At 42.2% G+C, this 26498-nt stretch overlaps 1 protein-coding gene across 4 annotated transcripts in view; it reads left to right on the plus strand.

Moving 5' to 3' along the window:
- The window catches only part of LOC122681516 (tyrosine-protein phosphatase non-receptor type substrate 1-like), a 122612-nt gene that overhangs the window by 15187 nt on the left and 80927 nt on the right, over nucleotides 1-26498 (plus strand). For all 4 annotated transcript variants that reach the window (XM_043883693.1, XM_043883692.1, XM_043883691.1 and 1 more), the window contains one exon: nucleotides 4841-5197. In XM_043883693.1, the coding sequence (XP_043739628.1) occupies nucleotides 4841-5197 (357 nt within the window). The remainder of the gene's footprint in view (nucleotides 1-4840; nucleotides 5198-26498) is intronic.

Here is a 26498-nt window from a genome sequence, read left to right on the forward strand (position 1 = left end):
AGGTTTTCCCAGATCACAGAGTGCCTCATTTCTGATCTTCTTTCAGGAGGTGTTGAAGGTCAGCAGCTACAGTGGCTCATAGTTTAACCCTTGTAAAGATAGAAATCAAGTGTCAATTTGTAGGTGTCTGAGGATATGTGTATGATTATTTGAGTGGATATTGCTAAATTTCCCTCTTAGTCATGGTAGCAACTGAGCCTCCTCAACCTTCAGACATTAGCAGGGAAGGTGGTTTTTTCCTGATTTGTAGATATTACTTAACTTCCCAGATGGTGGGTTCCTTGCTCAACCTCGGTCACAAGTAGTAAGTGGTTCCACCGCCACTCAGATCTGCGGCTTCCCAGAAGGTGGATCATCCTCTTCTCCAGGCCACCTGCCCAGATGATTCCCTGGATGAGAAAGGAGGGAGGAGAGGGGGCCAGAGAGCATCAGCTTGTCAGATACTGAACATTTCTCCTGACATTTACTCCTTATAACCAGTGTTCAGAAAGAAGGGTGTCTGTTTTCCCTTTTATAGATGAGGACACTGATGCTCAGAGAGGGGACTTGTTTAGCGAGCATGTAGGGGAGCCAAGATTGAACCCCAGGCACTTTGACTCACAGCCCTGCTCTCTGCACACCCCACTGTGCTTGTCAAAGTGTGGGGGAAATCTCCAGCTCTGTCCTCTGAAATCCTTGTATTGTTCTGTTCTTCAGCAATGGCACTAAAGAGAAGTCCACTGTGGGAGGTAAGTTTAGCTTTACTGCAGATAGATACTGCAGTGTCTCTTGATGGGATGGGCTGAACCTCTTCTAAATGGCAGCACTCGGCACACTTAGCAGCATCAGGAGATTTTCCCATTGTTGTGATGTTGCCCCTTCACTAGGCTCCTGTGGAGCAGGTCTGGGAAGGTTAGTGTGGACAGAGCCCAGAGGGGCCACTGCAATCCCAGCAGCCCCAGGCATGCCCATTCCTGGCTCTGCAGACTGAGGATGAGGAGGGGGAGGTGTTCCCTAGAGGGTGGTGGGATCCCCATGTGAGCAGGAGTTCCTATTCTAGACTTAGGTGTCAGGAGTCCATGTCTTCCCTTGTGGCTTCAGAGTCTCTGCCTGGGTCCTCAGAGGCCACGCCTCCCTGTAGTCACTTGAAGTCAAGAATCTGAGAGAAAACGGGAGAGTGGTGGTCATTGTGGGGGCTCCTGAAGGTGGGTGCTTGCTCTGCTGATGGAAATGAAAGCTTGGGGCTGACAGGAAATACTGCGACGTCGTGGAGGGAAGGGTGAAGACTTAGTCCCTTCATTTCTCCCAGCCTCAGTTTTCTCTTCTGTAAAATGGTAATCATCATTGTCTCCTTTCAGGAGAGTTGGAAGGATTTGAGGTGCTCTGTCTAAATCACCAGCACAGAGTAGAGACACCCAAAGTGGGGTGTTATGTCAAGGCTGTGACCCAACTCCCCGTGCCGGTCCCCCTTTCTCACCTGTAACGTTTGCAGAATGTACCTGGTGACAGGGCAGCCCCTCAGGGAGCGGTGGTGCCGACCTTCCAGGCTATGTGGTCCTGCGGACATCTCACAGCGCCTGTGGTCCTGTCTCCCCATCTGGGAAATGGTGGTGATCACACTACCTTTCAGGAGTCTGGGATGACTGGAGACGGTCTAAGCTGCCCTGGATGGGGGGGATTAGGTCATCCCTGAGCTCAGTACACAGCAGTTGAGAGCCTGAGCCAAGCCCCTGCCTGGGCCCCTATTCCAGCTCGGGGACCTCTGACGAGTCCCTCCCACGCTGGGGCTCAGTGTCCTCGTCCTTCAGTGATGGCCCCACCCTCACAGAGCAGCCGCAGCAACTGAATAAGGGATGCATGTCAAGAGCTTAGAGCAGAGCCAAGCATGTGATGTGTTCCATTAACGTGGGCTCTGATGTGCCAAAGCCAGAGGACCTCCATAAACCATAAACAAAATGAAAAGACAATCTACAGAAAGGGAGAAAATATTTTCAAATGATGCAGCTGACAAGGGCTTTATTTCCAAAATATACAACAGCTCATACAACTCAAAAATAACAAAAAGCAAACAACCCCATTGAAAAATGGGCAGAAGACCTAAGTAGACATTTTTCCAAAGAAGAAATACAAATGACCGAGGCACTTGAAAAGATGCTCGACATTACTAATTATTAGAGAAATGCAAATTAAAACTACAATGAGGCACCACTTCACACTAGTCAGAATGGCCATCATTAAAATTTGTACGACTCATATTGATGTATAGCAAAGCCATCACAATATTGTAAAGCAATTATCCTCCATTTAAAATAAATATATATTTTTTAAGTTGTACAAATAACAAATATTAGCTAGGATGTGGAGAAAAGGGGAGCCCTCCTGTACTATTGGTGTGAATGTAAATTGATGTGGCCACTATGGAAAATATTATGGAAGTTCCTCATAAAACTAAAAATAGAATTACCATATGATCCAGCAATCCCACCCCAGAGCATATATCTTTTTCTCCAAAAAGATATGAACATCCTTATGTTCATAGCAGTACTATTCACAATAGCTCAGACAAAGAAACAAAGTACTTGTCCATCAATAGATGAATGGATGAAAAGATGTGGAACATATATACAATGGAATACTACTCAGCTATAAAAAATGAAGAAATAATGCTATTTGCAACAGCATAGAGAAACTAGTGATTATCATACTAAGTGAAGTAAGTCAGAACAAGAAAGACAAATACCATATGATATCACTCATATGTGGAATCCAAAAAATGGCCCAGGGAATTGCCTGATGGTCCAATGGATAGGATTTCATAATTCCATTGCAGGGGCCTGGGATTGAGTCCTGGTAGGGACCAAAGAACCTCAAGGTACATGACGTAGCCTAAAAAAAAAAAAAAAAAAAGAGAGAGAGAGACAAATATACCTACCTATGAAACAGAAACGGACTCAAGGACATAGAGAACAGAGTTGCAGTTGTCAAGGTAAATGGGGTAGGGGTTAGGTAAGCTATTATATAAAGAAAGGATAAAGAACAAGGTCCTACTGTACAGCACAGAGAACTATATTCAGTATCCTGCGGTAAACAATAACAGAAAAGAATATATTAAAAATGTATATGTATAACTGAGTCACATTTTGTACTACAAAATTAATACAGCATTGTAAATCAATACACTTCAATTAAAACAAGTTATAAGTCAAGTAAGCAAAACATAGCTCCCCAAAGAGATCCATGTCCTAACACTCACTAGTGAATATTTTACTTTACATGGAAAAACAAATTTTGCAAAAGTGATTAAGACTCTTGCTATGGGAGAATATCCTTGTTTATAAATGGGAGCCCAATATAATCTTATAAGATGAGGCAGGAAATCCAAAGTTAGAGTACAGGTGACAATGGAAGCACAACTGGAGTCATAAGAAGATAGAAACCTTGAGAAGAAGAATGTAGACAGTCTCAAGAATTTGCAGAGGCAATGATAAGAGCCTCTAGACAAATGTAGCCCTGTTAACTCCTTGATTTTAGTCCAGTAATACTGTTTTTGGTCCTTTCACATCCAGAATTATAAAATAATAAAACTATCATTAAGTCACTAAATTTTTGTTAATTTATTACAGCTTCCTTAGGTAACTAATATAACACATGTCATTGTGCCTTTGGAAAAAATCCCAGGGAGTTGAAACAATGTCTTACTTTCTTCATAAACTAAATGTTCATTGTGTGCTGGAAACTCTGAATATCACTGTCACTCAAGTATACAGGTTGTTGGAGCAAATTGCATCATGAGTATGTGGATCCCTGGGGAGGAGTGAAGTTGGTCAATAAAGGTATTTGCAGTTTAATGAATAACATATAAAATACATGCATCACTTCTCCTCATAACTCAGCGATCTAAGAGGTCATGTTCAGTTCAGTTCAGTTCAATTGCTCAGTCGTGTCTGACTCTTTGCGACCCTGTGAACTGCAGCACGCCAGGCCTCCCTGTCCATCACCAATACCCGGAGTCCACCCAAACCCATGTCCGTTGAGTCGGTGATGCCATCCAACCATCTCATCCCCTGTTGTCCCCTTCTCCTCCTGCCCTCAATCTTTCCCAGCACCAGGGTCTTTTCTAACGAGTCAGCTCGCTGCATCAGGTGGCCAAAGTATTGGAGTTTCAGCTTCAACATCAGTCCCTCCAGTGAACACTCCAATGAACATTCTTTAGAATGGACTGGTTGGATCTCCTTGCAGTCCAAGGGACTCTCAAGAGTCTTCTCCAACACCACAGTTCAAAAGCATCAATTCTTCGATGCTCAGCTTTCTTGATGGTCCAAATCTCACATCCATACATGACTACTGGAAAAACCATAGCCTTGACTAGACAGACCTTTGTTGGCAAAGTAATGTCTCTGATTTTTAATATGCTGTCTAGGTTGGTCATAACTTTCCTTCCAAGGAGCAAGCGTCTTTTAATTTCATGGCTGCAATCACCATCTGCAGTGATTTTGGAGCCCAGAAAAATAAGAGGTCACGTCATCCCACCTAATGCAAAGGACAGAAGTGCAGCACTCCCTGAGGACACACAGTGAACACCCAGGAATACTGGGTGGATCATGACACTTCCAGAGAGGGCTCAAGGACTCAGTTCCAGTCTCTGCCACATCACTGACCTCTGTGCCTCGGCTCCTCACTTGTGTTAGTGTCTCACATTACAGACTCATTGTGCAAGCTACATGCAATGTACATGCCGTGTGCTGAGTTTAAGGCCCATTCAAGGTGCATTCAGACAATGAACGCTGTTGTTGATAAACACTTGAGAAAACCTACAGGATCACATGAGGGTGAATAAATAACTACTTTGTATTTTCCTTAGGAGCGGCAGGTGAGGGGGAGCTGCAGGTGATTCAGCCTGAGAGGTCTGTGTCAGTTGCAGCAGGAGAGACGGCCACTCTGAACTGCACCCTGACCTCCCTGAGCCCCGTGGGGCCCTTGAAGTGGTTCAGAGGAACTGGGTCAGGCCGGGAGTTAATCTACAGTCAAAAAGAAGCCCCTTTCCCCAGAGTTACAAATGTTTCAGATGCCACCAAGAGAAACAACATGGACTTTTCCATCCGCATCAGTAACATCACCCCAGAAGACACTGGTGTCTACTACTGTGTGAAGTTCCGGAAAGGAGAACATGGTGACGTGGAGTTTAAGTCTGGACCAGGCACTCATCTCACTGTGAGTGGTGAGTATGTCCTGGGTGTCCTTCATCCCCTGGTCTCTGACAAGTCAACAAGAATGCCCTTCATTCTTTGAACAAAAAAAAGGAATCTGGTACAACAGTGACCAGGACATGATCTGATTTTACTCCCTTCTACAAATCAGAGTATTTGAGGCCATGACGGTTGTGCTATTTGCTCAAGGCCCCTCAGCTGGTCAACATGGGAAAAGTCTGGATCCCCCATCTACCTGGCTCCACAGTCCTTGTCTTTTCCATCACATTCAGTCCGTTGATTCCAGGGATAAGGGAAATGAAAGTCTCAGTGACTTGCTCCTTGACAGGCCAGGCCTCACTTCTTACCTCTGGAGAGTGCACCCTCAGTGTGGCTGAGTCTTCTCTTTATTCAGCACTTATTGAGCACCTACTACATGCCAGGCCCTGCTCTGGATACTGTGGAAACAGCAGTGAACAAAGTAGACAAGGGCTCTTCTCCCTTGAAGCTTATGTCCTCTTCCCTTCTGAAGAGGAGAAATCCATCCAGGGCAGGGAGGAGAGATGTGTTTCTTTATTTTCTATTCAGACTATCACACTGAAAAGAGATTCTAAGAGACACAGTTTCAGTGTTTATTCTGATGGCCCTGATTGGAGACAGTGCCAAGAGTTTGGGTGTTTTCTTCTGTCATTCAGGGATTGACTCACACAGTCACTAAAGGCTCCCAGCAGAGCTGGTTCATGTCAGAATGTCCCTCCTCAGGGAAGCAGTTCTCCATGTGGATGACTTAGAAGCAGTGCCATTGAGGCAGCAAAGGTGCTCATTTTTTTTTAGATTTTTCTGACAAAGGCCCTGAATCCTTGACTCTCAGCACAGGATGGGCCTTAGGCATCATCTTCCCAACCTCCCATGTACAGATGGGGCCCTGAGGCCAAGAGGTGACAGGGGCCCAGATCACAGTCACATAGTCAGTAAAAGGATCCATCAAGAACCCAACCTGATTCAAGGCTAATCTCCTTCCTGCACCAGTATTGGAACTTGTTTCATGGAAGAACCTAGCGCATGGAAGTTGCAGAATACAAATACAAATGCCAGGGTATTGATTTTTTTTTTTTTTTTTTTGGCCAGAGTTACAATATGTTTCTAACGAGCAGCGATGTTTAAAAACAACTGGACTATATGAGGATCTTTTACTTTTATCTAGTCTGTTTCACTTTTTCTATTTCATATTCAGTGCTCCCATTTCATTTAGTTTATGTTTTCCAGTTTCTCCATCTCTTCTTTTTGTTGATGTTCATTTCTCAAAACTTTATCAAGTATAGTAGAAAAGCTTTTGTATACATATATATAAATTATGTATAATATATGTATTTTAGAAAACTTCTGAATTTTTACCTAACTAAAAAATTTATGATATTTTGATTCTACTTGTTTGACTTAGTATTAATAGAATGCTAGATATCTAGTTAAAAAATATAGATATGCAATAAGCAACAAAAATTCACTGTATAGAATAGGAAACTATAATCAATATCTTGTAATAATTATCATGGAAAATACTTTCAAAAATAACATATGTATATATGTATAACTGAATCACACACACACAAAATAATTCTACTTTTTGAGATTTAGTAATGTTTATCTTTTTACCAGTTTTTTTAAATGTCATATGGATATCTAACAACAACGTATGAGATACAAAATTTTAAATATATTGCATAGGATATGATTAATATAAACTAATTAAATATAAGTCAGTTATATTTAAATTATTAATAACATCAAGATATTCCTATTTTTATTTTTTCTGCACTTGATAAAATATTCTCAGATGAATGTTAATATGTCTCACTATGTTTATATATTTTTTTCTTTTCCATTAAGAAAAAAGGAACTCACTTTGATTCCAGGCAAGTCTCCTTCCTTCACTGGCATTAGAACTAGTTTTCTGGAAGGGCCTGGCACATAGAAATTGCAGAATAAAAACTCCTTGGGCTTCCCTCATATCTCAGTCAATAAAGAATCTGCCTGCAATGCAGGAGACCCAGATTCAATTCCTGGTTCAGGAAGATCCCCTGGAGAAGGAAATGGCAACCCACTCCAGTATTCTTGCCTGGGGAAACCATGGACAGAGAAGTTCAGCAGGCTATTGTCCATCAAATTGCAAGACATGACTTAGTGACTAAATCACCACCACCCACCCAAAATCTCCTTGAATTAACCATGGAACAGGCTCTTCTCATTGCCTTTCCAAAGGTTCAGAAGGTCCCTCACATTCAGACCCCGAGCCTGAGGTGACTAGAAAACTCTCCCCACTTTCACCCGCATGATCCCAAATCCCTCATTCCATATCAACACCTGCAGCTGCCCTGTTTTTCAACAACTACTTAACACTCAGCGTATGGAGATAGCATCATTTATCTCACAGTCTCCTGTTGATGGAGACTAAGTTGTTCCTAACCTTGGGCTACTGAAACAGTGCTAAGATGGATAAGCTTTCCAAGTGTCACTCTGCTCAGAGGGGAAATACCCACTGGAAGTGGCATTGCTCGTTCAGACAGCATGTGAATTTTAATTTGTGTGATGATATTGCCTAATTTCCCTCCTAGTCTTGGTAGCAAATAATCTCCCTAAACATCTAGACATCAGCAGGGAAGGTATTTTTTCCTGATTTCTCAGATATTACTAAACTTCCCAGGTGGTGGGTCCCCTGCTCAGTCTCAATACAGCTAGTAAGTGGCTCCACCACCTCTCAGATTTGCTGTCTCCCAGGGCTGTTCATCCTCTTCTCCAGGCCGCCTGCCCAGATGATTCCCTGGTTGAGAAAGGAGGGAGGGGTGGGGAGCTGCAGCCTGTCCGATGTTGAATCCTCCTTAGGCATTTACTCATTAACAACAGTGTTCAGAAGGAAAGGTTGTCTGTTTTCCATTTTTACAGATGAAGACCCTGAGCCTCAGAGAGGGAATCTGAATTGTCACCAGGCAGGAGAGTCAAGATCAAATTCCAGGCACCCACAGTCTCACAGCCCTGTTCTCTGCACACCCCACTGTGCTTGTCAAAGTCTTGAGAAGACTCCAGCCCTGTCCTCTTAAAATCTTATTTCATTCTTTTCTTTAGAGATAAACATTTTAAAAGGCCCTGTAAGGGAGGCAAGTCCAGTTTTACAACCCAGATGAAACAGATGATTCAGTGTCACACGATGTGCTGAAAAGTTCCCCAGTGACAGGGATCAACACTCTTAAATGCATCAGGAGATTTTCTCCCCATTGCTGTGATGTTGCCCCTTCACCAGGCCCCTCTGGTGCAGGTCCAGGAAGGGTGGTGTGGACAGAGTCCAGAGGGGCCACTGCGATCCCAGCAGCTCCGGACATGCCCATTCCTGGCGCTGCAGACTGAGGATGAGGAGGGGGAGGTGATCCCTAGAAGGTGATGAGGGTCCATGTGAGCAAGAGTTCCTATTCTAGACTCAGGTGTCAGGAGCCCATGTCTTCCCTTGTTGTTCCAGGCTCCCCAGGGCTGGGTCCTCAGGGGCTACTCCTCCCTGTAGTTGATGAAGTCAGGAATCTGAGGCAAAAGAGGGGGTGGTAGTTGGTGTGGAGGCTCCTTAAGGTGGTGGGCACTTCCTCTGCTGGTGGACATGAAAGCTTAGACTTGACAGGAAATACCAGGACACAGTCAGTGGGTGAGAAGAGACAGTCCCTTCATTTCTCTCAGCCTCAGTTTTTTCATCTGTAGAATGGTGGTCATCATGTCTTTCAGGAGAATTAGAAGCATTTGAGGAGCTTTGTCCAAATCACCAGCACAGAGTAGGGACTCCTAACAAAAGGTGTTATTTCAAGTCTGAGACCCAGTTCCCTGTACTGGGCCCCCCTTCCTCACCTGTAGAAAGAGGATGATCACACAACCTTTGCAGGGTGTCCTGAGGGCAGAATGACCTGGTGAAAGGAGAGCCCCTCGGGGAGCGATGGTGCTGACCTCCCAGGCTGTGGGGTCCTAGGCATATCTCCGTTCCCTCTTGTCCTCAGTTTCCCCATCTACGAAATGATGGTGATCACACAACTTTAAGGGGCCTGTGATTGACTGAAGAGGGCCTAGGAAGCTCTGGATTAGGGGGGTGGGGGGGTTAGGGTGTTCCTGAGCTCAGAGCAGTGTCTGAGAGCCTGGGCCAAACCCCTGCCTGGGCACTCATCCCAACTCTGCCCCGTCCCAGTGCTGGGACCTCTGCCGAATCTCTCCCTACTCTGGGCCTAAGTGTCCTCATCCCTCAGTGACAGCTCTGTCCTCACAAAGCAGCTGAAAGGACTGAATGAGGGACGCATGTCAAGAGCTTAGAGCAGACCCTGGCATGTGATACATGTTCCACCCACATGAGCCCTGATGTGTTGGAGCCAGAAGACCTCAGACAGGGTCACTTTCCCTCCAGGACTGAGTACAACTGAGTTAATGTGGACCTGGTGCCTTTCAACCTCAGCTGCTCATTGGAATCACCTGGGAGATGGTGACAAGATCGCAGGACCCTGGCTGTACCCTAGAAATTCTGATTTAAGTGCACAGACATGGCCTGGGCAGCTGAGTGTCTTAACTCCTGTGGAGGATGCTGGTGCCTAGCTAGGGCAGAGGAGCCTGAGCTGTGTTCTCTGAGGTCACTGAGAGGGAAGGCTATGGTTTTTCCCTGATAGAGGTCAGTCCCCTGTTGTACCTGGGTTATAAGAACAGCTCTCCCACGTGTGAGCGCTTCAGAACAACCTGTGATGGTGGCAGAGCTTAGGAGGCCCAAGAAACTCAGCCTGAGTGGAGTGGCAAAGAGACCCACACCCCAACAGAGCTCACCTGGGTTGAGAGGGCCTTCCTGCTCACTCAGACCATCCTGTTCAGACCAGAGCTTTATCACTGGGGAAATCTTCCCATCTTTAGACACCCGTGTGCCTAAACAGACATTGGAATCCCTGCAAACACTCCCTTCTCAGCCTGGAGCCCTCTGACCTCAACAACCACAATGACACTGATGAAATCTGTCCTCTCTCCTTTCAGAATGCTTCCAGCTTCTATAAAGAGCTAATCTGCAGGAAAATGCCTGTGGTCTCTTGTGTGTTTTGAAAGCTAATTCCCCAAACTTATTTCTGATGGGATTATCTTTATAATTGGGGACAGATTCATAATTTGGTGTTTCTACTATTTTTTTTTTAATGTCGATTTTTGCATGGCAGCTGTTTGGAGCAGAATATGACTCTCCTTGGTGCTTCAGTTGTGCTTTTGTTTTGGCTTCTTACTGCCTAAAAAATAAATACATAGTTTCAGAACTAGAATGACCAGATCTTATGATAACAAGGGCATCTCTGGTGGCTTAGATGGTAAAGAATGTGCCTGCAATGCCAGAGACCTGGGTTGAATCCCTGGGTCAGGAAGATCCCCTGAAGAAGGAAATGGCAATCCACTCCAGTATTCTTGCCTGAAGAATCTCATAGACAGAGGAGCCTAGCGCACTAGTCCATGGGGTCGCAAAGAGTCGGACACAACTAAGCAACTAACACTTTCACTTTTCTTTTATGATAAGATCATGGATGTTATTGATTAAGCACCTACTATATGTCAAGCTCTGTGTTTTACATACATCCTCATCTTACCAGGTGGTGCTTGCATCCACTTTGTCCAGAAACAGTGAGGCTCGTGGGTAAAGAACTGCGACACTAAAATCAATCAGTCCTGTGTGCAGTGAGGTAAACTCTGACCTTAATTGCCGTGTGTCCTTGGACAGCTTCACTCTCCCTGAATTTTGTCCTATATATGGGGCCACACTCAGGCCTTCCTCTCAGGGCTGTGGAGGGGATTAGAGAGTTGAGGGTGATCAAGATATCAGACCATCTTTAGGCTCTGAGGAAACTCGGGACAAGTAGTAACTGAACACAGTACCTCGTCCCTTTAGGGATGTCCAGGATGCTGGTATTTATACAATTTGACATATTAAGGTAGTTAATATGAGGTACATATAGATATATATATCCTCAAATGTTTGATAAGTTTTAGAAAGCAAGTTAAATATTTAGAAATGCAAATATCTGTAATGTTTGCTGTCTACAACTTATAGGAGGTATTGGGTAATAATGAACAATTGAGAGACACCCTACAGGACTCCTCTACAGGGACCCTCACATTTGACTTGCTGATTTGTATGAATCTGGGTTTTTTGTAGGCCTGTGTCTGTGTCTCTATGGATTTAATAACAGTTAAGAAGCTAAGCACCCGTGGTTTCTTAGCACTCAGTGATTTTTCTTTTCAACCCAAAACTAACCCAAGAAAAAAACCCGACTCAGAAAGATACCAATTTGTACCCTTCCTTTGAAATTCAGGGATTGATATATTAGTCCTACTGGCATTTTTGTGGGAAGAAGGAAAACAGTGAAGGAAATTCATAAATACTTGAAAGACAGTTTGGATATAAATAGAGTCCAGGTTAAAGAAAGATATGTATTTGTTTAGTTTTATGAAGCATCTTGTTTTACTCCCAGCAAAAACACTTCCATCACCTGATTTAACCCTCACTGAAGCCTGGGCAGGATAATGCCAGCTGCCTTCTTTCTTAGATGAGGAGCTAGAAGATGCCACAGCCACACGTCTGGTCCGCTGGCCACCCTGCCTCAGCTTCTGTGTGGTCCTGCTGTGCTCCTGTGTCCCCGCATTTCCTACAAATGCATCTTCTGAAGTTAGTTAAGTTTTCCAGGCAAGCCTGGTTAGGAATAGTTAATAAAAGGGTGAGTCCAAAAAGTACTTTTGTTCCTATGCCCAGATTGGAGGGAAATCACCTGGCAGAGGAAAGAAGGTGGACTCAACTCAGGTCTGAAATTCCAGTCAGCCCTGACCCTGATTCAAAGTCACCCCTGGGAACCTGTATGTCTCCCCTTAAGATGACCATGGTAACACTGCTCTCCCCCAACTATTTGAAGAATTTAAAAATAATATATTTGCAATTTCTTAACATTGTCACAAACTTTTTGTTAGTGATGATAATCGCAATCATGTTCATTGTTTATAAATATTCCATTTGTAGCCAAGTCATCCCTGCCCATGGTATCCGGCCCTACAGTGAGGGCTACACCTGAGCAGACAGTGAGCTTCACCTGCAAATCTCATGGCTTCTCCCCCAGAAACATCTCCCCTAAATGGTTCAAAAATAGCAATGAGCTCTCAGCCTCCCAGACCAGCGTGGATCCAGAGGGAGACAGCATTTCCTACAGCATCTCCAGCACAACCAAGGTGCTGCTGGCCCCGGGGGAGGTTCACTCCCAGGTCATCTGCGAGGTGGCCCATGTCACCCTGCAGGGGGGCCCTCCTCTCCACGGGACTGCCAACTTGTCTGAGACTATCCAAGGTAGATGCCCCTCATGTCAGCTCAAGCCCACACCTGCCCCCTAGGCCCCAGCTAGCTCCCCCCACCTGTTTTTTTGTTCCAGGCCTTGAATTGCCTGAAATCTACTTCCTGACATTCCTGCCCAACACCAGGCTTCTAGCTGAGCTGTTCACTCACTACTATGGACACCTGTGCCAAACACGATGCTAAATAGTTTTCTTTACTTTATCAATGGCTTCTCCAATTACTGAGCACCTACTATAAGCCATGGAGAAAGAAATGGCAACACGTTCCAGTGTTCTTGCCTGGAGAGTCCCATAGACAGAAGTGTCTCGGACTGCAGTCCACGGGGTCTCAGGGAGTCAGACACGACTGGGTGACTGGGCAACACCGTAAGCCAGGCCCTTATGTGCCTAGGGATTTCATTTATTTTGCTGCAGTTATTATGTTCCTACTGTATGATAGGGGCTGATCTTACTGATTGCAAACATTATAACCCTAATAGGAGCTCTCCATTTTTTAGCACCTACTGTGTGCCCTGCACTGTACTTAGTGATTTCATTCCTATGCAGAGAGACCCTCAGTATTTGAGCACTTGCTGCCTGCCTGGCTCTGACCTGGGTGCGGTGACCTGTCCCATATTGTCAGAGCTTCTTCCCTGTGATCTTTCAGTTTTACCCACCTTGGAGCTTACACAACACCCCATGGGGAACCAGGTGAATGTCATTACCTGCCAGGTGAACAAGTTCTACCCCAGAGACCTGCAGCTGACCTGGTTGGAGAATGGAATCATATTCTGAACAGAAGTGACCTTGGCCCTCATAGAAAACACGGATGGAACCTTTAACTGGATGAGCTGGCTCCTGGTGAACTCCTTCGCCCACAGGGAGGCTATGGTGCTCACCTGCCAGGTGGAGCATGACAGGCAGCCAGCAGTCACCAAAAACCATACCCTGGAGGTCTCTGCTCATCAGAAGGACCAGGGCACCCACAAACTCCCTGGTGAGGACTGCACTCTAACTGACCCAATTATTTATTTGTTTTTATATAATGAAGGGAGTACTTCATGCTTTTTATTGAACAATGTAGAAGTCAATAGATATAAACTAGAACTTTAAAGTGAATTCCCTCCTAACCACTGGTAAGAGTATGGTATATTCTTTATAGATCCTTTGACATAAACATCCATGACATTAAGAAAGAGAGGAAGGAGGAATATCATCCTGTTCAGTGTCCTGCCTCTTTCTTTCTTCAAAAAACTGTTTCTGTGTCTGCCCACATGCCATCTCCTTATTCTTTCTAACCTCTGCCTGATCTCTCTTTAGCCTAGACTTTTCCATCCATATAAGGAACATCACACCAGTAAATGTCTGTACTTACTACTCTATGAAATTCTGGAAGGGGAGCTCTGAGGACATGAAGTTGGAGTTGCACCAGGCACCCAGGTGACTGTGAGTGGTCACTGCACGGGCTCCTTTGTCCTTTGATTTGTGACAGTGGATCAGAAATGATCACAACCGCTCACTGCACATTAATTAAATGTAACTGTCAGTTCATCTCCTTTTGTGCTTTAGCCACCCAGAGGGCTTTGAGTTTATAGAAGGGACTCAGGGAGCAGTGGGGATGGGGGTGGGTCTTGTGTTGTTGAAGATTTGTTGCCTTTAGTCCAGGTCATTGGGCTAAAGTAATCAAGGTGAATGAGTTCCTGAGGACAGGAATCCCAAGCCTGCACAAGAGATACATGCTAATTACAGACTTGTTCTCCCACAGCTTGGACTTGTTCCAAGGATAGTACCCCCCCCCCCCCACTTTATATAAATAAAGCATCTTGTAGACTGTCATGTAACATCAAGAGAGGGTCAAGTCAGGTTTCCAGGAATCTTTCTCCAGAAGACATTTCAAAGGCCCACATTTCTTTCAACATGCCCTATGGTATTGTCCTCATCTACTGGGTCAACGCTGGGTCACTGAGTGACCATGTCCCTGCCTGCTGGAAGAATTAAGAGAGGAAAGAGAGAACAAACAACTTCCTTTAAACAACTGATATAGAGAAGTTGCATTATTGTGTCCACAACTTATGTGTGTCAATGGTGTCTGCAATTGTGTGGTCTTTTGGTTAGGGACATTATTTTCTATAAAACCAATACCAATGCACACTTAATATAATCAATACTAATTCCCAATATCATTTAAAGTGGAATATAAATTCAAATTTTTCAAAATATCTTTTATTATTATTTTTTGTTCACCAAAATTGTTTTTAATTCATCTGTAAGTTTTTGGCAAAATTTTCCCATGACACCAGGTGGGTCATGAGAATCTTTTTTTTTTTAATTTGAAACAAAATTTCAATTGTTTAAGACTATTCAGAACATTCATTTCTTACTGTGTGAGCTGTGGTAGGCTGTGCTTTTTTAGTTATTTGTTCCATTGTCTCTGAGTTTTCAAATTGCTGTCTGTACAGTTGTTCATAAAATTCTCTTATTATCCACTGATACCTGCAGAGTCTGTACTAACGTCCTCTGTTTCCATTCCTGTTATTGGAAATGTGTCATTCTTCCTTTATTTATTTATTTATTTATTTTTATTAGTTGGAAGCTAATTACTTCACAACATTTCAGTGGGTTTTGTCATACATTGATATGAATCAGCCATAGATTTACACATATTCCCCATCCCGATGCCCCCTCCCACCTCCCTCTCCACCCGATTCCTCTGGGTCTTCCCAGTGCACCAGGCCCGAGCACTTGTCTCATGCATCCCACCTGGGCTGGTGATCTGTTTCACCATAGATAGTATACATGCTGTTCTTTTGAAATATCCCACCCTCACATTCTCCCACAGAGTTCAAAAGTCTGTTCTGTATTTCTGTGTCTCTTTTTCTGTTTTGCATATAGGGTTATCGTTACCATCTTTCTAAATTCCATATATATGTGTTAGTATGCTGTAATGTTCTTTATCTTTCTGGCTTACTTCACTCTGTATAAGGAGCTCCAGTTTCATCCATCTCATTAGGACTGGTTCAAATGTCATTCTTCCTTTTTTATTTGTCAGTTGTACTAGAAGCATTTCATATTAATGGCGTTTTGAAAGAACACACTCTGTTTCAGTTATTTTCTCTATTGTTTTTGTTTTAAATTTCGTTGATTTTTCTTTTCTGTTTTTGATTTCATTTATTTTTCTTATTTCTGTATTATTTCCTCTCTTCCTTTTGCTTTAGGTTATCTTGCTCCTCATTTTCTAATTTCTTGAATCAGAAATTTAAATTATTGGTTTAGACTTTCTTTTTTTCTAGTGCCACATCTGGGTCTCTTTTTGTGCTAGGGAATTAGGAAAGTGGACCTGAGTGGCTGGCTGCCACAAATACATATATATCCACACACACACACACACACACACACACAAATATGCTTAATATAGTTGTAGAGGTCAGACGTCTATGATGGTGGCTGGGCTGTGTTCCCGCCAAAGGCTTTAGAGGAGAATCCATTTCCTTCCCCTTTCCAGCTCCCAGAGGTGCCCACACTCCTTGGCAAAGGGCCCCACATCACGCTGACCTCTGCTTCTGACATCGCACATCCTTCTCTGACTCTCCTGCCTCCATCTTTTATTTGTAAGAATCCTTGTGATCACATGGGCTCCACTCAGAAAATCCAAGATAGTGTGCCATCTCAAGATCTTTAACTTGATCACTACTATCACCTCTTTGACATATACGGTAATCTATGCACAGATTTGGGGGATTGTGTGCCAACCATATTAAATCAAGAATAGGTTGAAACCCCTTCCTGTGATCTATGCACTGTCCTGCAGGACATTTTTTTTTAATATTTTCAAAATTTAGGTGTGTTATTTTCAAATATTTAGATTCCTGACCTTAATCAGACTTGACTATTTCTCCTGAAATTTTTCTAATGGCTGACTGAGGATGGGATTGCAGCCTAGTGAGTGATTGTGCACTAGGACTTGCTGAATTTTCTCTTGTCTCACAGTTATTTTCATACTCTGGAACTTTCTCTTCAAGTAATAGGACCCTTGCAGCCTGAGAAAAGAGAGTGTGAGATGAGGGATTCCTATACCCTAATGTCTGCCTCAAGCTTGAGGCCAGGAGGCAGGTCAAAGCCATAGAGTGTTGGCGGGCCCAGGTGGCCTCAGATGGAGTAAGTGGAAGCCCTGGGAATAGTTCCTCTGTGATCCTTCTAATCAATCCTCTTATCACCTGATTTCCAGGCCCAGAACCGTCTTCGCCTCTCCTGGTAGTTTTCCTCCTAGGCCCCAAGGTGCTGTTATTGGTTGGCGTCTCCATCATCTTAATCTGCAAGAAGTTTTGAGCATAAATGTGAGTTGGGGTGGGATGGAGAGCAGGACAAGTTCTGTCCTAGAGCTTGGGGAGGCTACTCATAGACCACACGAGGTCAGGGCCCACGTTGAGTTAAAAGAGGGTGAAGTAGCTCCCTCAGTCTCCTCAGGAGACCCTGCTTCCCTCTCAGCGTTACCCAGTTCTCAGGAGGTGTGTGAGGTCCTGGAGGAGATGGGCTGGATCAGGGGTTTTCAAAGGGTGTCCACAGAGTCTTAGGGGTTGAGAGGGTGCTGAATGAGGAACCCCTGAGTGGGTGGTTCGCTTAAAACCTGGGACTTCTTGGGGCAAAAGAAATCCATATTTTAGGGCAATGTTGAGAAGTTTAGATCAGCTGTTCTGAGGTGTATCTTGCTCTGACCCTCTGTGTAACAGAGTAGAAAGGCTTAGGAAGGGGCATCAGGGGCATAGAATCTGGGGAGGAGGGAAGGAGGCTGAGTGGGCAAAGTCCTATCTCAGGAGCTGCCCATCCTCTAGGAAGAGAACACGTGGGTACATCAGAGGGATTCATGAACTGTTTCTTGAGTGATGAGCACATAACTATGACATTTTCCCACAGCCCCATCCTTCCTGCCTGCTTGGGACCACCCTCTGTCTCTGCTGCCTCCTTCCCTCCCTGAAGGGCCCAGCCTTGGAGAAGGACCCAGCTAGAAGCTCCCACAACTTTGCTCCAAATGCCTCCCTTCCATGGAGACCTGCCTGCTCACATGTTCCTGAAGCCGGCAGAGCTGTGTCCTCATACTTGGTCCTGAGCGGGGATCATGGGAAGTAGTTCTGAGGACTGACTCATGACATACCCCTGGAATGTGAGAAATAACTCAGATCAACACAGATCAGGTTATCTCTCATCTGTAACCCTGGACTTGGCTCACACTAATGTTCTCTGCAGAGAAGTTATTCTGTCTTCTGTTCACTGGACTCCTCACCCTTTGACTATAAATGATGCCATATCTTGGTTTTAAGAAAAATTATTCTCCTTCCTCATTGCCTCAATAGCCTATTTTTCAAACCCAAAGAGTAGTGTTCCCTCCTCTCTCTGTGATGGGAAGAGTAGTCTTTCTATCATTTTGCACCCTTCCCAACCCCGTTGCTCATGGTAAATACACTATGTCCAGAAGCCTGGCATCATCCTTGATTTCTCTTTCTTTTATATCACATATTCAGTTCTGTCTTTAAAGTGATTATGTCCAGTAGCGTGATGGTAAATCTTTAACAATTGACTGTTAAAGAGAAAAAATAAGCCTAATTAGTAGTACATGTCAAATTCTTGATGTAAAATGCTTTCAATGTGGTCAAATTCAAGTTCACAACCATTTAGCAACTTAAAAAATTCCTGAAAATGTAAATGTTGTCTCTCTTGAGCCAGTCCAAGCCTCTCACAGCTCACCACTGAACTCTTTCCTTAATCTGCACACTCTCACCCCCATCACCACTCCCTGTCCCAGACACCATCATCCCTTCCTGCACCACTGCTATGGTCTCTAACTGGCTTTCCTGTTTCAGGCACAGTGATTCTCAGAATGTCAGTCACATCCTATCTCTACCCTCACCTTCTTCCTCCAACATGACTGCTTGGCTCACTCTTTTCCTTCCTTGCAGTCTCTGCTCAAATGTCACTTTACCAAGGCACCTTCGTATACCACACTGTATAAAGTATCAATTCCATTCTCACCATGGCATTCCATGAGCTCTTAATCTGGTTAGTTTGTTTCCTGAGCACTTATTACCATCTGACATATAAAAGATAGGCAGCTCTCACTTTGAATGGTAAAGAAGGACTATAAAAATTACTGTGTAAATGGAATCATGGAATCCAATCTCAGTAATGCTGGGATGAATAATGATTGTTTTGTGACTTTTAAAATTTGTTTTTAAAGCATTAGAAACTCTGTCAGCTACTAACAATATATAGTTTGACAAAGTAGAAACATTGAGTATTAAATCAATTAATTTCTTTATAAAAACTTGTCTAAAGTGTTTGAACAGCACCTGGTTTCTTTTTCTTGTATAATTTACAATATAAGAGCATCATTTTTACAGCTTGGTGAATTATGCTCCTTGGTAAGCTTGGATCAATTTCCGACATTTTATGCTTGTACTCTCAAAGTTGTGAAATCTTTACAAAACTTCCTTTAATTTGAAATATTTGCTGCTGTCACTTCCTCTGGGAATTTTCACCCTTTTCTTACCACCAGTTTCCTCATTTATGTCGTAAGTTGGCCTTCACTAAGTTCTTCTGACTGCACATTTGGAATCTTTCTTACAGTATTAAGTTACTACTCAACTATTTTTTCTGTAATACATTTGCATTCAATTTGAATATAACTTCTGGCATCATCACTTTTTGTCTCTCCATTGCACTTTTATTTGTTGCCAATTCCCGTTTACAATTATTCAGTTTGTAAATGACATGTGAGTTCTTTACTGGGAGAAAGGAGACAACACAACTATTTATTTTTCTGTCTGTGCCAAAACAGAGTAACAGAGTCACAGTGACCAATCCTGCAGACTTCTGAAGAATTAACAGGATTGGTTATTGATCATGATGAGCATCTGTTAGTACTTAGTGATTTGTGGACTGACATAGAGTTAGCAGCAAAGTTGTACTTCATGTAATTGTTCACAGTAAATTTCCTGTAACAACTGAAATCTGAACCATGTGTTGGGGGTTGATGTTATTCAACTAAACTGAAACTAATGCACCCTGCAACATGAACTCTGATGTATGTGTTGTCTCTTCCTCAAACAAGATGTCAGTTTTATGAGAATAGACTGAATCCTCAGTTGCCAGAACATTGACTGCCACCTACCAGGCCATTAATGTTTAATAAATGAATGAATTAGTTTTTACTAAGTGTTGGATTTCAGAATAAAAATTATCTAATTCAGTCACCTGGCTCTTGTGTTCTAAAGTCCCTTCGTTAAAGGCTAAACTCTCCACCTTGTGTTTAGAAGTCTTATCAAAAATTCAGTATCCTTCAGAATACAAAGAAGTGAAAAGACAAAAGAAAACGAAACCAAAATGCAAAAACTGACATTTACTAGAGTTTTTCAAAGGGTCTCAGGAAACAACAGAAAGAGGCCCCAATAGACAAAGCTGGAACAATTTGAGCAACACATATATTAAGTATTGGATGTAATGCTTTTGTCACCTCAAAATTCATATTTAAAATAATGCCCAAGGTACCATGCTTTCAGTTGGTGCATTTGGAGCACAACTAGTTCACAAGGGATCCTCTGTCATGAATGGGATTGCTGCTGCTGCTGCTGCTAAGTCACTTCAGTCGTGTCCGACTCTTGTGCGACCCCATAGATGGCAGCCCACTGGGCTTCCCCATCCCTGGGATTCTCCAGGCAAGAACACTGGAGTGTACTTTCCAAAAGAGACCCACAAGGTCTTCCTAGTTCCTTCTGTCATGTGAGGATACAATGAGAAATTTGCAATCCAAAAGAGGGATTTTGGATCAATCCAAAATTATGCTGCTACTATGATAGTGGAATTTGGGCCTCCAGAACTGTGAGCAATAAATTTCTGTTTTCTATCACTCAGTCTGTGATATTTTGTTATAGCAGCCAAAATAAGCTAGGATTGCAACTTCAAACATCAAATAAATATCTGTGAGTCCATATTGATGTAAATAAATCATTGAATATATTAATGAATGGAGCAGAATTTTTAAAAACCTTCTGTACAGGAAAGTCCTAAATAATTTATGTAGATACTTCACTCTAAAAAAGGGAAACCCAGTTTACCACTCCTGAGGTATGGGCTGCATGTGGTGACTCATTTCCAAAGAAGACAGAATGGAAGGAGGAAAAAGCATCACTTTACAGTGGGGAAGTTTGACAAAAAAAAATACAAATGATCCAGGTCATCAAATGTTCTTCAACAATCAAAATCAGTATCAATAGGCATAAATCATGTAGATCTGATGAAAATGGCACTTTTCCTCTGGGACTTTCTTCCCACAAAACCTATAACCATCGTTTAATTATGAGAAAGGCATCAGAAAAGTTGTAGTAGAGGGACACCCTACAATAAATTTGAGAAGTATTTATCATATCTGTCAAAATCATCAAAAATAAGGAAAGTCAGGAAACATATCACAGCTGAAAGGAGCCTAAGGAGAAACATGACAAGTAATTGTGTGTGGTACACATCCTGTGTGATCCTACACAGGATCGTTGAAAAGACAAGGACTTTATGAAACATTTAAGGAAGCCTGTTATGGCCCAAATGTTTGTGTCCTTCCAAAATTCATTTGTTCAAATTTAATCCCTGATGTGATGGTATTTGGAGGTGGGTCTTTGTGAAGGGATTAAGTCTTAAGGGTGGAGCCCTTTCCTAGAATGTCATATATTTGGAATCATGCAGCATGTAGATTTTTACTTTCAGTTATTAAAAACAATTTAAGATTCCTCCGCATCTGTTGAAGGATTGAGAGCTGACTTCATTTTAGTCAAGAATAATATTTGATTATCTGGATTCACCAATTTCTTTACCAACTCATCTAGGTGATTTTCAAGTTTTTGCAAGTATGAATAAAGCTGCTATGAACTTCAGGGAGAATATTTTCCAGGACTCTCTCCTGATACCTTAAATATCCCTTGGATTGTAGACGGCATGCTCCATCTGTCTCACAACATCTTCTTTCCGTGAATGACAGCTAAACTGTGCCTGAACTCCTGATTTACACAAGTATGAAATAATAGACTTGTGTTTTTTAAGCTACTATGTTTGTGATAACATGTCATTAAGCAATAGAAAACATATGCACTGAAACTGAAAAATCCATCAGGAGGAAGTCTTCCATAGTTTCACAGAACTCATCTTGCAAGCAGTCTGTGCATCTTCCGGGAATGTGAACTTCATGACAACGTTGCTTATGTACCACCCAAGAACACATCCAAGAACAATTAACTACTAAGGAATAACATTTTGTTGGCTAGGGCTGAGCATTGATTAATATGGAACACTCTGATAGTTAAGAATTTTCACAGTCTAAGAATCAGTTTTCACCCATTAGGAAAAATATCAATTTCATGGAGAAAAACAAGTATTAACATTTATTTCAGTAAATTGGTTAAGTTGACTTTTACACCATAAAAGAACCTGTGGAAAATGGGAGGTGACTTTTTCTCCAGGTAACTCTCTGAATACTGTTTGTTCGTTAAGATCACATTGTCCTTAGCCTGGGGCCTTGTCTCTGATCCCAAAACAGAAAGAAGAGTCTGACACAGACTCTATTTGACATTTCTTGTTTATTAGAAATGTATTTGTCCTCATTGCAAGTATGTTTATTTAAGTGCCTGTTATGCTCCAGGCCATCCTTATATCCTAATATAGAAGAGAGGTGCCATCTTCCTTTTTGTGTATTGGTTCCCTTCTTCTAACCCAGGTGGCAACCACATTTATAATTTTTATACTTTGATGCCACTACATGTGGCTGAAAGAATGTGGAATGAAATCTCACCTTGATCTACACCAGAACCTCAGAACCTCTTGGGCAAGACAAGGAACATGAGCAATGAAGGTGACATTTCTTCCAAGAACTTCAGATAAAGAGTTTCTGGTGAACCAACCTGAGAGTTTAGTGTCAGTCAAGGCTGGAGATGTTGCAACCAGGGCTGCAACATGTCTTCTCAGTCCCCAGAAGGTCTTGTCTGGTTCAGTTGGGACTGGGCCAGAATGATAACTAATTTATGGTTTCAGTGGAAGGCAATTCCCACAAGTATTCCAAGTGGAAAACACAATGACCAATCAATTAAATTGATTTCATCTGCATCAATGATGTGTCACATGGGATGGTGACACCAACACCATGTGTAGTTAGTGAAGGGACATCCTGAGAAGTCAATATATCTTGTTCAGGTAACTAAGTGTTCACGGATGGTAAAAATAATCTGATAAACTACATCCCTTTGCTTGGTAAAAGTAAATTTTTTATGCAATATGCTCTAAATCATTATCACACACTGGATATTGTACTCCTTCATTCACAAACAACCCCAAAGGCTAGAATCCTGATGATGGCCCTTCTGATTATTCTTTCAAGAATAATCCTGTGTCCAATACTGATTCAAGCCAGGCTGAGATGCTATGCCTTCTGTGATGGCCAACTTAAGACATTGGACATTCCAATTAAAACCCAAACATAAGACACTGGGCATTCCCAATTAAAACCTGAACATGATACTGGACATTCCCAACTGAAAAAAAAAAAATAGAGGTTGGAAAAAGGCAACTAAATGTGTGTACTGTAGGGTCCAAAAGGCTGGAAGACTGAGACCTGGATGGCTAACAAGTCATTCTAAAATGTGAAAGTGAAAGTTGCTCAGTTGTGTCCGACTCTTTGCAACCCCGTGGACTATACAGTCCGTGGAATTCTCCATGCCAGAATACTGGAGTGGGTAGCCATCCCCTTCTCCAGGGGATCTTCCCAACCCAGGGAGCAAGCCTCGGTCTCCCACATGGCAGGCAGATTCATTACCAGCTGAGCCACCAGGAATGTCATTCTGAAGTTTTAGACAAACCTGGACTCCAAAATATTTATTGTACCTCTTATGACCTATTTCTTGACCTGGATTATCAGAAACAGATACTTGTAGTTACATTTTCACTTCTGGATTTAGGACGAAATCTCAACATGGGTTAAGTTTGCCCCTAGATTCCTAATATCAACTGAGTCAAAGCAACGGAATCTGTAAGCAAGCAGAATCTCTTCCAGTCTGCAAATTCCACTCACCCATTTCCAACTGGAATATAACTGGGGCCTGTGACAGTTACCTGAAGGGCCACCACAATTCAGTGTGGGACCTCATCCCCTACACAGGAACTCAATGAATGGGTATGTCCTCCTACTGTGGCCAGAATTTGCTCTGGGGAATCAGAGACTAGAAGGAGTGAGTGTCACTCAGTCCCAGATTTTGTTTACAAAATTCTTCCAGGAGAGTTAAGTCAGTCTCCTGACACTTGACCTTTCCCTGGTCTGCTCTGAGAACTGTACCCTAAGGTCTGCTGTTCTTTCATTCTATGGAAACAACCAATGTTTCCTGCTCCTTGCCACCTTCTGATTTAATATTATGAAATATATTGAGATGAGTGTGTTTCTCTGTTCTGAACACAAAGACAGCAGAAGGAAGAATGTGAAAAATTAGAGCAGAGATAATCAAAAGCAATGAAAATCAAAAGAAGGCAGTAAGAGATGAAGGGAGGAGGGGAAAGATACAAGAAACACAGAAAACAATTAACAAAAGGACAGTAGTAAGTCCTTCCCTATTAGTAATTATTTTAAATGTAAATTGATTCAGTTCATCAATACATCAATGTATAGACATAGATCCGGATCACCCGAATCTACCTGCAATGTGGGAGACATGGATCCCTGGGTCAGGAAGATCCCCTGGAGAAGGGAATGGCTACCCACTCCAACATTCTTGCCTGGAGAATTCCAAGGACAAAGGAGCCTGGCAGGGCTACAGTCCATGAGGTCGCAAAGAGCTGGACACAGCTAAGCGACTACTACTTTCACTTCTTGCCCTATTAGTACTTAATTTAATTGTAAATTGATTCAGTTCCCCAATACTTTAATACATAGACATAGATTGACTAAGTGGGGAAAAAGCAACCAGGATACAAGTACATGGCATCTGTAAGAGTCTAAATTTAGATCTATGAATATACCTAGTCTGAAAGTGAAAGAAAAGAATAATGTGCTCCATGAAAATAGCAACAAAAACATAGCAGGGGGTAGAACTATCCCAGTAATAGATAAAATAGAATTGATCTTAAAAAACAGATACAAAAGTCAAAGAGGACATTATATAGTGTCAATAGATCAGTTCTACCAAGAAAATATTTTTAATGGTTGTACATCAAATGTCAGTCCTCTACAAGTAAGAAGCAAACTTTACCAGAATGGAAGGGAGAACTAGACAGAAATAAAACACTAGAAAGAGATCTTAATAGCTCACTGTCCATAAACACTAGAAAGAGATCTTAATAGCTCACTGTCCATAATAAATGTAAAACCAGATTGAATATTAAGAAGGACAGAGGACTTGAATAACACTATAGATTAATTGGCTTCCCAAGTGTTGCAGTGTTAAAGAATCCACTTGCCAATGCAAGAGACACAAGAGATGCAAGTTTGATCCTTGGGTCGGGAAGATCCCCTGGAGTAGGAAATGGTAACACATTCCAGTATTTTTGCCTAGAGAATTCCATGGACAGAAGAGCCTGGTGGGCTACAGTCCGTAGGATCACAAAGTACTGGATATAACTGAGCAACTGAGCATACACACCTAGATTAATTGGACATCACAGGCGTGTTCAGGACATTCTACCAAATAACAGCCGAATATACATTCTTCTCAAGTGCACATGGAATGTCCTCCAGGATAGACCACGTGGTAAGCAACAAAATAAGTCTCAACAAATTTTAAAATATTGTAATTATAGAAAGCATCTTCTCCAATTACAATTGAATGAAATTACAAATCAAGAGCAGAAAAAGAACATGAAAAGCAAAGATATTTGGAAATTAAACATATAACCAATATATGAAAGAAGAAATCATCAGGCAACTTAGATAATACTTTGAGATAAATAAAAACAAAAACACAACTTACCCCCTTACCAAAAATTATGGCTACAGAAAGCAAGGCTCCAATACTCCTACCCATATTTAATTAACAATGTTTAGCTCTATTTGCCTCACTTTGAAATTTCAAAGAAAAAAGGTTTTCTTTAATTTTTTTAAAAGGTGACTTTATTGAGAGTGAGAGAACTTGTTTCTGGGAAAAGAAGATGGAGAGCAGGCAGGCAGGGGTAATTTCAATGGATGTTTCTTTCTGTTGTTTTGTTTAGCTGTCCCCACCCCAAAGATCAGTACCAAACCTTCTGGGATACGAATCCAGGTGAATCAGAGAATCTCTGTTGCCGTGTGCACTACTTCTTTTTTTCACTGTGTCCAATAATCTTTGCTGGTGTTACTAGATCTGTAATTTATTTTTAAAATTTTACTGGAGTGTAGTTGATCTACAATGCTGTATTAGTTTTAGGTGTACAGCAAAGTGATTCAGTTATACACATTCGTGTATTCATTCTTTTTCAGATTCTTTTCTCATATAAGTTGTAACAAAATATTTAGTAGAGGTCCCTGTGCTATATAGTAAGTCCTTGTTGGTTATCTGTCTTATGTATAGTAGTGTGTGTTAATCCTTAGCTCCTGATTTATCCTTTCCTCTATGTTTCCCCTTTGGTTAGCGTAAGTTTGTTTTTGATACCTGTAAGTCTGAACATAAGTTCATTTGTCCTGAAAATAAGTTCATTTGTAATGAGGCTCCACATATGAATGGTATCATATGATATTTGTCTTTCTCCATCTGACTTACTTCCCTTGGTGTGATAACCTCTAGGTCCATCTATGTTGCTGCAAATGGCATTATTTTGTTCTTTTTTGTAGTTGACTAGTATTCCATTGCATATATGTACCACATCTTATCCATTCCCCTGCTGGTAGACATTTAGGCTGCTTCCACGTCCTGACTATCATAAATAGTGCTGCAATGAACTTTGGGATGCTTGTATCTTTTTGAATTATGGTTCTCTCCAGATGTATGCCCA

This window comes from Cervus elaphus, chromosome 23 (genome assembly GCF_910594005.1).
Source record: "Cervus elaphus chromosome 23, mCerEla1.1, whole genome shotgun sequence".
NCBI classification, from domain to species: domain Eukaryota; kingdom Metazoa; phylum Chordata; class Mammalia; order Artiodactyla; family Cervidae; genus Cervus; species Cervus elaphus.